The following is a 13,577-nucleotide window of genomic DNA, read 5'->3' as shown; positions in this document are numbered from 1 at the left end:
ACCAATGAATTTGTATAACAGCGCGTCATTTGTGTACAAACTGGCGCTATAAAGAATCACATGAAAGAGAAACACAAAACTAAAATTACTAGACAAATCTTGGACCACAATGTTGAAATCTTACATTACAATAACAACCATTATAATTTACGACTAGCCGAATCAATACTCATAGAACTAAGACATCCGATAAAAAATATTCAAAAACGGGCAATTGGAATTCTTCCTACCAATAAATTTATAAACGGAGGAATCATCGATAATGAAAACACATAAAGGTGTTATAATTAACGATGTTGAAGATTGTAAAATTAAGTATTCACTTTAAACAAACAAGGAATCAACAAAGTAGAGTAGAGGCACTCTATATATATATATATGTATATATATAATATATATAATATATATATATATATATATATATATATATATATAATATATATACTGTGTTGTATAGTAATCGGATTACAAGTAATCCGATTACGTAATCGATTACATTTTTTTGAATCTATAATCTGTAATCGCATCATTTACATCATTTATAAAAGTAATCTGTAATCAAATTACATTTTTTGCATAATCTGTAATCAGGTGTCACGATTACTTTGTTTTAGATTACTTTAATCAACAACAACAATACATTTTTTAAAATACTTAAGATTTTTAAAATTTAAAGTTAAAAAACTAAAAAAATGACTTATTCAAAAAGAAATAGTTTATCCATTGACGTCGTATGCTTTTTAGTTAGACCACTCACGTAATGTTAAAAAGTTGGTCTGCTCAAGAACGTTATGAAGCAGGATAAGCTAAGTCGCTTCTGGTTCAAACTTGTTTGAAATTTTTAAGAAATTTCAAAAAAATACAATTTTTTAAATTATTCAATGAATAATTACAATTTAATAATTCAATAATTCATAAGACTATGTGACATTCATCAAATAAAATTTTTATGATGTAATCTGTAATTTCAAAAAGTTTGATGATGTAATCTGTAATCTGTAATCGGACACATCATTGCAAAAAAAATCTGTAATTTGTAATCTCAGGCTAATTTTAAAAGTAATTTGTAATTAGTAATCAGATTACTTTCCAAAAGTAATCTATACAACAGTGCATCCAATGGATGCCTTTATGCTTTTTTTACTTAAAACTAATGAACGCCATCATTCGGTTTAATTTCAGGTCTTATTCAAATGAAATAATATCTAACTATATAAAGTTTTCAAAACTATTTGCTCTGCTTGATGACGTTTCAGCTAAAAATGGAAATAAATTATTTTCTGACAGAAATAGTGGGACAATGCCTCTTGAAATATTTCAATTTGCGCATTTCTAAACTTTTATAAGTTTTGTAACAATTAAACAGGAATGTAATGATTTATTAAATAAATTAATGAGAACACGTTGTTTCCACAACTAAATGTAAAAAAAACTCTCATAACAAATGTTTCATGAAAATTTTTTTCTCGTGATTAAGAGCATGAAGGAACCGACGCTACAGAATAAAAACATTCTTTCTTGCTCCATTTATCAAAAGCGTGGATTCAATTAATGTTTTGTTAACCGTGATTGCCATTTCGTATTTGCTACACGCGCGCTTTTGTTTTATTTGCTGGCACTCTTCAACGGCTTCTGTTGTTTTTGTTGTTGTATTTATAGCTACTACTATGGAACAATCATTAAATGGTTATGCATGGAATTTGTTTTATAATGCGTGTGAGTATTGCTGTTTTCGTTGCAAACAACTTAGTTCTGAAAGAACTAGTGAGTTTTTTGTCTAATTTCAAGAGTTTTTTAATTAAAATAATGTTAAATAATGTTATAACTGAAGTAAAAAAATTTAATTTCAGCAAGCTGAAATTTTCTTTTTGAATTTTCAAAATTCGTGCATCACAGTTCTGACGAAATATAAAAAGTAGCTGAGCATGTAAATATCGACTGGAAAGTTTTTCTTAAAGACTGTCGAACAGTTTCGCATGCCTGTTACGGCGAGTCTTGAAAAAATTATCAAAGCCTATATTGTCTTTGGAGGGCAAGTTTAAGGAAATGGTACGTTGTGTTGTGGAATGTGCAAAGAAATGTACATGACTTGTTAGCAGGCTAGCATGCTGAGATATTCAAAATAATATACAACGGCTGTTAGTACAAGCCACGAATGTGAAAGGTTAGCATTAAAATTGAAGCTAATGCTCTTAATGCTAATCTATACAATGCGTTGAAGCCTATAATTTACAATGGCAATAATGTTAATAATAATTGTATTGATGGTTAAAAATAAACTTTTGGAAGGTGTGTTGCCCAAAGTACCAAAGTAGAAAAAACTCAATTGCTGGTTCGTTGCAACTGTAGCAATGCAAAAATAACTGCGAGTAAAACCCTTTAACGCAGAAAAATGTTTCAAGTTAGCAACGTGACTGAGCGTCTTGCGAGTGGAATAACTGATCATCTGAAGTTGGTTACGTCTGTCGTGTTTGCCTGCGCGAATGAAGCACAACCTGACGTCAGCCAGCCTACCTGCCACATCTCCATTATTTATCGACAGTTTATGTTCTGATGTAACTACAATGAGAAGTTCGTCACCTGGATTTGTTTCAGTTAGAGATTAGACATTCAAAAACAACAGCAATTAAGAGTTGATTTAAATCCAAAATTGTCTGTAAAAAAATAAGATGACGTTTCAATGCACAACATCAATTTCTTTGTTAATGATTCTAATAGCGTTTTTGAGAATTTTTTTGAAAAGCGTGTTGAAAATGCTAACCATACAATTTATTTAAAATGACATAAGTGTTTTTCAAATTTAATATTAAAAACATTTTATAAAAATTTATTACTTTAATTTTTGCAAAACGACGTTTTTACAACAGATCGGTTTAAAATTGAATTAGACAATATATCACTTTCATCCTAGCAAAGAAGCGCCTATCTCACAAAAACAATTTTTTGAAACACTATTTTTAGTTAAAAAGCTTATAAACAACATCCATACTGCTTCAAAGATATACAACAACATCCATACTGCTTCAAAGATTTGCAGCAACATCCATACTGCTTCAAAGATGTACAACAACATCCATATTGCTTCAAAGATTTGCAGCAACATCCATACTGCTTCAAAAATATACAACAACATCCATATTGCTTCAAAGATTTGCAGCAACATCCATACTGCTTCAAAGATATACAACAACATCCATACTACTTCAAAGATATACAACAACATCCATATTGCTTCAAAGATTTGCAGCAACATCCATACTGCTTCGGGATGCAAGACTTTGAAGGAAGTGAATTGATTGAAAGTGCCTGTGTGTAATGCTATTTGCAGATGAGAGTAACAATGAAACCTTCGTGAAAGAAAATCGCCCATCACATCAAGCTTCATTTGTTATGATAATGAAAATAATTCTTCTTTCAAAAACAATAAAAATGACAAAAATTGTTAATTAATCATCTGATTTTAATTTATCCGTATGAATTAGAATTCATATAAATTAAAAAACTGTGGATAAATGTGAAATCCTATTTGGTGTGCATTTGGTGTGCATTTTTATTAAACGCTGCGCAAACGCAAAGTAAATGGCAACAAAATAGTAATCGAAACAAAAACACTCATATGGAAAATTTCAAATTATATAATTTTTATTTATTTATTTATTCAGTAGCAGACAAGCACAGCCCACTCGTGCGAACGTTAAGATAGCATGGAGACAGTGCACGGAGGACTTGTGTGTGTTTGTATGTGTGTTATTTATGTGTCATTTTGTTTATGAGCGTGTCTGTAGGACGGAATAAATCAATATCTCATGGTTTGTTTGCAAGCGTATGTGTTGTTTGGGTGCCGTAAGTAAGTAACGTTATTGCCAATATCCAACACATTATTAAAAGATTTCTTACATATAACACTTTAAAAAAAACAGCAAAACTCATGTGGGATGATAACATGCCAACAAAAAATTTAACCAACTAGCGATAAAAATAAAGGATTAAAACTCTCTTCAGACTGGCTGTGATCCATAACAAAACTTCAAGAACTTCGCACGAAACATTACAAGTTCATTGGAGCAAATATTTTAATAGTAGCTAAACAACTTTCAAACAAGAAGTTATAGAGGACGATGAAGCATTAATATCGAGCAGAACAACAAAACAAATAAGCCGAAAAGATAGATAAGACAATTTATGTTTGTTGATCGAGGAGCCATTTTCTATGAACATCCTTGCAAAGACAGAAAACTCTTTAGGGAAAGAAAAGAAAAAATACTAAAATATCAAAAAAAACAATACCAACACAAACGTAAATAATTAATATTAATTTATTATAATATAATCATTTTGATCCATTGGTAACTTTTTCAATTGAATAAAACGCCAACATTTAATTATACATTAGATAAAGTTCTTGAGTGTGAACAAAAATTTTAAAGTGTAACTTTTTTATTCCGTTCACCTTTTGATGTATATACAACATCGCCATGTTTTAAATTCTTAATTATTACAAAACGATTAGCAACTGGCATTGACAGCACGCAGTTGAACGTGAGGTGCACAGGTTGGCTGAACTTGCAGCAATCAATTTTTCTTGTTTTTCTGTAATGTCGGTCCGTGTTGCATTCATTTCAATCAATTTGTTCTAGCAGACGTTTTGAAGCATCAGTTCCCCGTGTTAAAAGTTCATTCATTTACAGCCTTAAAAATTCGGACTGGCTGATAAAAAAATTTAAAATTTTCAACTAAAATTCTGAAATTAGTTCGAAAAGAAATGATTGGTCAATGACTAAATAAAAAACAGATGAAAGAAGGAAAGGATGAAAGAATGACGAACCGTCGAACAAACGATCAAGATGATGAGCGAAAAATGAATGGACGACTAAATGGAGAAATGAACAGACCAAGTATAAAAGCAAATAAGATAAGACGGATAAATAAATGAATGGTTGAACAAACAAGCAACCATGGAACAAATGAATGAACGGGCGAACAAACAAACGAACGGCCGAACAAACGAACGATCAAAGATGTGAATGGTCTTATTACAATTAGCAACTATTGTGATATAATTACAAATTATTTACTAATTAATTATAATATGATATTCAATATATTTCGACTAATTAGATCAATGGAAACAAATTTTAAAAATGCTTGAATAATCCAACTAATTAATGAACGCTGAATGGAAAAATGAGACGTATGATGTACGCGGATTGACAGGGAGTAATTTTTTAAGTGCAGAAAAAATTAATTAATCCTACTTATGTGAAAAAATTATTCGTATTGATGAATTTTATGGCTTGAGAATATAGTGTATTACAACAAGTAATTTTTAAAATTTCGTTCTTCCCTTAAAATAAATTTTGATATAAAAAACACTTTGTTAATAACAACAAATTAACATAATGAAACAAGACCGTTACAATCATTCATATTTTAAAAGATTGTAAAAAAAATAGTTTGATAGAAAGCCTCTCCATAGAAATGTAGCTGAATCTGATTGTACATCGCTAGGTTTTTATATGACCGTCATGTACAAAAACAAACATGAAATGCAGGCAACCAGCGTCCAACCAAATTGACGTACGACGCCGTAAAAAACTGTTTGGTAGAAGCTCGTTCATTCTCCTTTTCCATATCTTCACCAATTTTTTATCTATTCACAAGTAGAACTTACGTTTCATTTGAAGTTTGACAATCAAAAGAACTGTGAAATCAAATTTTGAAACTTAAACCAACATCCAAACGTTTTAATTTATTAGAAAGTAATTTAAAATACGGAGAAATCAAGAAATTGTGACGTGCATCTTGCATGTTTTATGTCTGAACGAGCTCGCACATCTGCAAGTGTGAAAATGAATTTGCATGTTTACGGGCGTTTTAATGTTATAGAGCTGCTCGTGCTATCATAATGCTCCGATCATATGTATTAACGTTCAGTTCATTGAGCTTTTTATTTTCTTTTAAGGGTTTTTTTCGCAACAAGAATATGTTATCGGAATATTTTAATGTTGTATTTTGTCATAACATGGCACAACGTTCAATTAAATAACTCCAAACAGACCTTTGTAAACAAATTTGATGGGTATATAATTCTGCGGAAAATGTGAAAAAAAACTTCAAATAAAAATTTCTTCTTATCAGTAATTTTATCATTAGTTATCACTGTTAAGTTTGGTATATTTTTTATAATGTAACGTTCATTGCTGTCAAAAGATAACTTTTGTTTTAATTTCACAATTTCACCAAATATCAGCCAACATTGAAACTAAAGACCAAAAATAAAATACAAACACAATCATGATTCAATCTTAGCATACGGTACAGAAACAGAATGTCGACCAAGCAATATTGACCCTTGGGTACGTAGGGAAACAAACTGATTGATTTCAAGAGTATTGAGAATTAGTTACAAAAAGGTATCAGACCCAAGTTAAGTTTGAAAAAAACAGGCTTGGATATTTTCTTATCCCAAAAACTAATCTTGAATCAAACAACCAACCGAGCAGTGTCCGAGATGGATATTGAAACACAATTGGATAAATCACTCCTCGTTCTACAAAATTTGGCTCACAAAACCCAAATATTTGCCTCCAGCAGCTTATAAAAAAAAATTAGTAAATGTTCTGCAAATTTTAAAATAATTACAAAAACTATTTGCTGAATATTTTGCATAAAATCTTAGCTCAACTGTAATTTGCTATTTTAAAACTTCAGAGTTTTACTAATTTCAAAGTTTGCATTATTTTGCACTACTTTACGTACGTAAATCCGTTTTTACAAAAAAATTTCTCAAAAAATAAGTTCTTCGAACCATGCCAATTTTAAATATTTCAAAATTTTTGCGCTTACAAACTTGGAACTGGCTTTAAAAAACTCGTTGCAAACATGAGATGGCAAGATAAAGACAGGATAAGAGCAGGTAACAAACAGTCGGATAAACCACATGCAACTTTAAATTACATTGTTAGAAATTTAAATCATTTTCTCGATTTTGAAGGCAAAAAACTTCAACGGAAACTTTTAAATGGCACTAAACTTTTGCAAGTGGACTGAACTTGTGTGCTCGAACTTAATTGAATTTGCAACCAGTAGACGAAAAAATGCAATTGGCTGGTTAGGTTTCTTGGGAAAAGTTAACTTTTAATTAAATAGTTGACCAGCAAGATACTCACGGAAACGTTGAGAAATCAAAGACTGAAAACAACTAAACTGCTGATTGATAATAATAATACGTCTCAAATACGTTGAGTAAATTGCGGAGGAAACAAGAAATTTTACAAATTCACAAGTTTCAATAAAATAATTTAAAATAGATGATTGAAAAAAGTTGAATTAGAGCAAACATCGAAGTTCTAAAATGCAAAAATGTTTAGTGGTTCACGAAACAATAACAGAGAGTAAGGCACACATAAGTCGTTATAAACAAAACATGACAACAAAATTCTAGGGTTTTTTATTTAAAATTGAATTTTACAAAAAGTGAAAAAGTATTAAAATAAATGGTGGCCAGATCACGTGGTTGGCATAGAAATGAAAAATAATCTTGAAGAACGCCACGTACAACAGCCGCCCCAAATAAACATCCCACACATTAACAACACCAACAAAAACAGCGCAAATCATAAAAACAACAAAAAAAATAAAAACAACATAAAAACAACAAAACAAAAATAGTACATAAAATTTATTGCAACAATATTAAAAAAATTGAATAAATAACGTCAACAATAGTAAAAACACATCAGCATGAATAGTTGTACTGCACACACGAACAACAGTCTCCGGCCATGGCGGCCGTCCAGCGAGACATCATTGGCCGCTACATTATCGACAAAATAAGCAACCACCGAAGCACGATCAGCCGTCCAATTCAACGCAATGGTCTGGATATAAAAGGTAGAACACATCTGAATATAAAAGGCGTTATTGAGTTGAAGAATGATTGTTGGCAAGGTTGACAATAAACTGCATGACAGGCTGCAGTCATGGGAGCAACTACATCTACAGTATAATAACGTTAGCAGGGGCCGCAATGTGAATGTTCCACAAATTTTACAGATAAGATTAGTAACAAAATGTTTTATGGTACCAACGCTAACATAACTTGAATGTAAAAACAACACCAAAATGCTTGCTTCGAAATGTTTTTAGCAAAGCAGCCCTTCATTCTAAACATTTCTCTATCTTATAAAGTGGAACACACAATTTGACATAATTTTGAAAACGCTGTTAACACTATATTTAACTATGATAGCAGTGCAAAATGGAAGAAATTATTATAATATTATAAATAGAATTTTTTCACTATGGGCAATTAACAATTGAGGTTGGTGGTCAAAATGGTCAACTTTCAATTTGTAACAGTGCAAAGAAATGTTCATTAACAATTACTTCAGTACTAACCAACATTCAGCTGGTAAATGTCAACTACACAATTGCAATCAGACTCGGTGGTTTTTTTATATGAGGAAAGGAAATCATCCTCAATGAAACCAGCAATATAACAAAATAATCCATCGAGCCAAGATAGGAAATACTTGAGCAGTAATTGAAAAGTAGTAAGCTACTTTAAAAACATTGAAACAAATTTAAAAAATGATTATGTGCGAAACACCACAGAACAAATTTTGATAACTTTTTACTGCTATTGACAAGAGGTAATTTTGAATGTTGATGAATGCAAATGCACGAGGTAATGAATGACGAATCACATTTAATCATTTGATTTACTTTAAGCTAGGGTGGAGTTTTTGGTAATTTAGTTCAAATTTCATTAGATTCAAGTAGGTATTAGATGTGATTTATAGGCATTTATAAAAACTTCAAAATAAAATGTTTGAAGCTGCTTGAGTACATATTAATGGAATGTATGATCATTTTGGATATATAAACAATTAAATACACATCCAATAATACAGATTAATACTTTTAAAACTTTTTATTACGGAGAAATAACAAAACCGTTAGAGAGAACTTCAATAATTAAAAAAAATTCTGAAAACGTGGCGAGTAGTAAACTTCAAACAACCCTCACTTGCGACACCAAGCACGTAATCTAGTAAGAACAAATCAGATTAACATCGCATAGATTATGTCTCTAACTTCATGCACGTTATCAGATTATTTTTTATTCATAGAAAAATTAAAACCTAATTGCATTGACATTACAAAGCGCTAGATTCACAGTTTCTTCACAAACTCATGCGATTGTCAACATGTTGGTATGCATTTCAATAAATGCTATCAATGTAAAACCACAAACAGAGACACGAAATAATTTAAACACTTGTAAACAAAAGTATGCATTCTCAATAATCATTCGGTAATTACTAGCAAAATCCTTATTAATGACACACTCACCAATCCATGAATTCTCAGAAGTACGAAGTCGATGGTTACTTGGACGGTCTTGTTCGTGTCGACCACAGCTCGGGCGATTGGTTCGTAGTCGTGAAAGAGGTAGGCCAGCAGCTTCTCCTCGTTCGAAGCGTTCCGAAATAAATATTTGGCTGTGTGTGATGATCAGCGTTTGAAATGTAAGACCGGTGGTGAACATGATGTTGCATTAACACATGACGTCATGCTGATCATCAGTTACATTAGCATATAACACCATCATGTTCTGCATAAGCATATAAAATCACCATGTTCGTCAATTACATTTACATATCGTCGGTTGTACTAACATGTAGCATCATCATGTTGATGAGTTAGGATTTAAATTTTATTTGTTTGAATTTAAAAGATGATGAGTAAATTTACGACAGGATATTAAAATAGCCAATGGAATAAAAAATATTTTGTAGCAATTATGATTAATTCCAAATAAACATATGAAAATGAATGACCGGTTACATTTTCAGTTCACCTCGTTAAAAGAAATTTAAAATCATATTAACAATGGCAAATTACAATTACAAATTACAATTACACGTACAAAACAAAGAAAACAAAACTTGGTTGAGAAATTAGAAAAAATGTAATAGTTTAAGGCGGAGTTTTAAAAAGTAACGGTACAAATCAGTGGGATTTAAATAGAAGAAGTTCATACCTTTAGTTGAACAATTTTTAAACCTTCGAAACATTGGACTTGTGACAACTAAGGGATCAATCAAATCAAATTGAAAAACTTGCAAAAAATGAATGGCTGAATGGACAATGCAATGTAAGAACATGTAAGAACATGTAAGAACATTGAGTTTGATTTAAACGGGCCTATAGAAATAGAGAGGCGTAGCGAGGGCGGGCAAGTCTGGGTACTTGCCGGGACTGCCATTTCAAGAGAGATGAATTTGCAAGTACTCGCATACAAAAAAATGTTGTATCAAAATCTTTAAGATTTTTTGAACAACAAAACGAAACTAGGCGCGCTCATAATAAATAACAATTCTTAATTAAAAACTGAGTTAACTCTCTTTGAAATCTTACGAAACACTATAGAAATCCTACAAATTGTTATTTTTTGTATAGGGCACCAAATCATAAAAATTTCAATCAAGAGACACAAATGAGGACGCATTCCATAGTTTAGGCAGAAAGTTTTGTTACAAAGTCAAAGTAAAGGTTTTCATTTGAAGTCTTCCTGAGCCGACTTCAACAGCCAAATTTGCAAATTTTGCAAAATGTACAAAAATTGTTAGAATAAATTTTACAGTTGTACTCTTTCACTCATATTTTTCATGATAAAAAATCAACACTGCTTAAATACATAATCTCCGGAAATCATGATTTCAACAGCAAAAGATTTCCACAGTCATGTTCATGTACAGTACATGCTATATCTACATGAAATATTAAAGTGAAACAAAACAAGCAAGCAAGTAGACAGCGACTTATTTGTCTGAGAGCATCGGTACTTTTGCTGCTGGAGGAGTATTTCAAGACCTTCGGAGAGTTTTGCTTGTTCTGCTTGCCTCGAGATGACGACGGCCTGATCTTGGCGCCACCTCAAAATCAATTTAATAACAATAAAATGTTATTTATATTTCAACTTAACCATAATAAAAAAACATTCAAATGCTATTTATATAAGGCAGTGCGTGTAGCGTCGAAGGTCTTAGAATTAACCGACCGAAAAAGATAGCGCATACGGTACGTGGGGAACACGCAGCAAGCAAGCGTGCGCACGATAAGCTGGAGAACTTCCCACATTTGAAATCAACCACCGACACACTCGCCGTTCCCCATCTTGCTACCTCGCTAATTAACGGTCAGTAACAATGCTAGATAGTTGAAAAATTATCAGTTTCAACTGCCTGCGAATATCATTTAAAAATACAAATTGATTGAAGTAAAAAAATATTTATCTGAACACATTCCCACGAACAAACACAGACAAACACAGACACACAAATGCTATTATTTATTTTTATCTTGTGTTTATTATTTTTACTACATTTATAAATATAAGCATGTACATATGTTTGTGTGTGTGTGAGTTTGTGTGTGTTTGAGTGTGGTGTTTTTGTGGGTTGTGCAAAAAAAGTCACAAAGTCAAAATGAACCCCCTTTAGAATCCACTGAGCTGATGAGCCACTGGAGAAGAAGACATATAAACATAAAGATAACTTTCATGATCTGCCAATGTATCCAACTAACAAACTTGCAGCTTCAATAATTATTTTACGTTTTAGATTTCATAATTCACATCAACACGTTAAATATTTAGCAGAAATTAATCCATAGAATGGAGAGCAGTAAGAGCCAACAAATGCAAACAGTTGATTATAATTGGTCTTGAGGAGGTAATTTGCTCATTGTCCTGTAAGATTTTGTTTGTACGTCCGTAAAGGAATGTATGTATAATACAAACGTGGGTACGAGTGCTTGCACATCTGTGCACGCAAGCAAATCAGTGTTCAATGTTTGTTCGCATTTGTAAGGTTGAGCACGTGTGTGTTTGTGTGTGTGTGTTTGTGTTTGTGTGTGTGTGTGTGCGTGTGCGTGTGTGTGTGTGCGTGTGTGTGTGTGCGTGTGTGTGTGTGTGTGTGTGTGTGTGTGTGTGTGTGTGTGTGTGTGGTGTGTGTGTATTATATAATTTTTATAATTAATTGGTTGTTTATATATTGTTCATTTGTTAATTTGCTTCTTTATTAATAAATTAGCTATTATTTATTAATATTAACTCCTTCATTAAGTTATATCTATACAGCAATATACAGTTGTAATAAAAATACTAAATTTCGACAGAAGATAATTGTTCTTCATACATTTATAGCCGATTTGTTTTTGTACGGGTTTCCCCTCCAGCGACGCATGCGGCACAGGACGTGTTATACAAATTCGTATGAAGAACTTTCACAGACTAGCAGAGAACAACATTCGCATCCATCCCACCATCATTTCGATGTTTCATCCATCATTAAACCATTACATTACATTATAATGAGTGTTTCAGGCCTATGCACACAGTGCACACATCCAATTCATGTAGCACGTGAAGAATGCATACTCTATGAATTTGTTTAATGTTATATAAAACACATGGCATGTGTGTATAAATATGTATGTTCATGTACACACACAAATACATACATACACGCACACATACATAAATATATATATATATATATATATATATATTATAATTGCAATAATATTAATAAAAATATTTATTTTATTATTATTTATAGGAGAATTTATACGGTACCCTTTAACACTACTCAAAAGCGCATCTTGAGTCATATAGAAAAGAAATGAGTTTTAACTTTTAAACTGCTGTAAGTTACAAACCCGGTTGGTGCAGGCTGTGTGGTAAGTTGTTCCACACTGTTACACCGTTGGGCCGACTGCCACAAGTTGTGGGCCGACAACGGCAAAGTTTCTGGCTCCTACAACCAATTGTTTTTGGCACTATCAAAAATCTTGATCATCTGAGCGTAACTAAAAACGTTGAACAGGATTAATTTTACGTAACCACTTTTCAGATAAATAATTTGGATTGAGACTTTTCAAACGTTTGAATACTATATCATGATAGCAATTTTGTGTGTGTGTGTATGTATGTGTGTATAACATTCAACTTTATAATATATTTTGATTTAGATTCAAACTCCTGCCACCAAGAACCTAATAAATATCTTCTTACATCAGAACCATTTTCTATTGACGTTAATACTGGTAGTATTCTTTTAAGTATATGTAAACCCTGCATTCGTACTAATTCGTACTATTCGTACCCATGAATACGTGCTAAACGACGCATCATGCACGAAGCGTGTGATAGGCAAAGACCTTTTTGTCATATTCGAACCCGGTTACTTCAAAACAACACAACAGCACCAGGCGACCTTAACCACTAGGCCCTCATGCCGCCCTTAATTAACAATTGGCAGGCATTTTTTGTATGTGAGGTACTGTCAGTGGCGATTAGTAGAGCACCATCAAATCACATTAAATTCTTAAAAAATTTAACTTTAAGCGATCCGTGTAGCAGGATCCTTTGCATTCACAAACCATCTATGTAACACATTTTCAAAGTCTTCCAACTTTTCTATTTCTATGAAAATCACAATTGAATATCCTATCTTAGCTTTTATTTCATCAAGGATTACACAATTAACATAAATTTTTAGATTAAA

The 13,577-nt window shown here is 31.9% G+C and overlaps 2 protein-coding genes across 2 annotated transcripts; one reads left to right on the top strand and one right to left on the bottom strand.

Moving 5' to 3' along the window:
* Positions 1-2,970: 2,970 nt before the first annotated feature.
* On the bottom strand, positions 2,971-3,162 carry HELRODRAFT_74971 (hypothetical protein; the record flags this gene model as incomplete). The annotated part of the gene is made up of 1 exon (XM_009015145.1): positions 2,971-3,162. A coding segment is annotated over one exon (192 nt), but the record flags the coding sequence as incomplete, so codon positions are not given.
* A 4,622-nt stretch (positions 3,163-7,784) lies between these two features.
* On the top strand, positions 7,785-9,498 carry HELRODRAFT_169311 (hypothetical protein; the record flags this gene model as incomplete). The annotated part of the gene is made up of 3 exons (XM_009015144.1): positions 7,785-7,950; positions 8,965-9,047; positions 9,376-9,498. 3 exons carry the CDS (start codon positions 7,785-7,787, stop codon positions 9,496-9,498), a joined length of 372 nt encoding a protein of 123 aa, XP_009013392.1.
* Positions 9,499-13,577: the final 4,079 nt, after the last annotated feature.

This window comes from Helobdella robusta (genome assembly GCF_000326865.2).
Source record: "Helobdella robusta unplaced genomic scaffold HELROscaffold_15, whole genome shotgun sequence".
Lineage (NCBI taxonomy): Eukaryota > Metazoa > Annelida > Clitellata > Rhynchobdellida > Glossiphoniidae > Helobdella > Helobdella robusta.
Note: the sequence above shows the minus strand (reverse complement) of the source record. Positions and strands in the feature narration are given on the sequence as shown.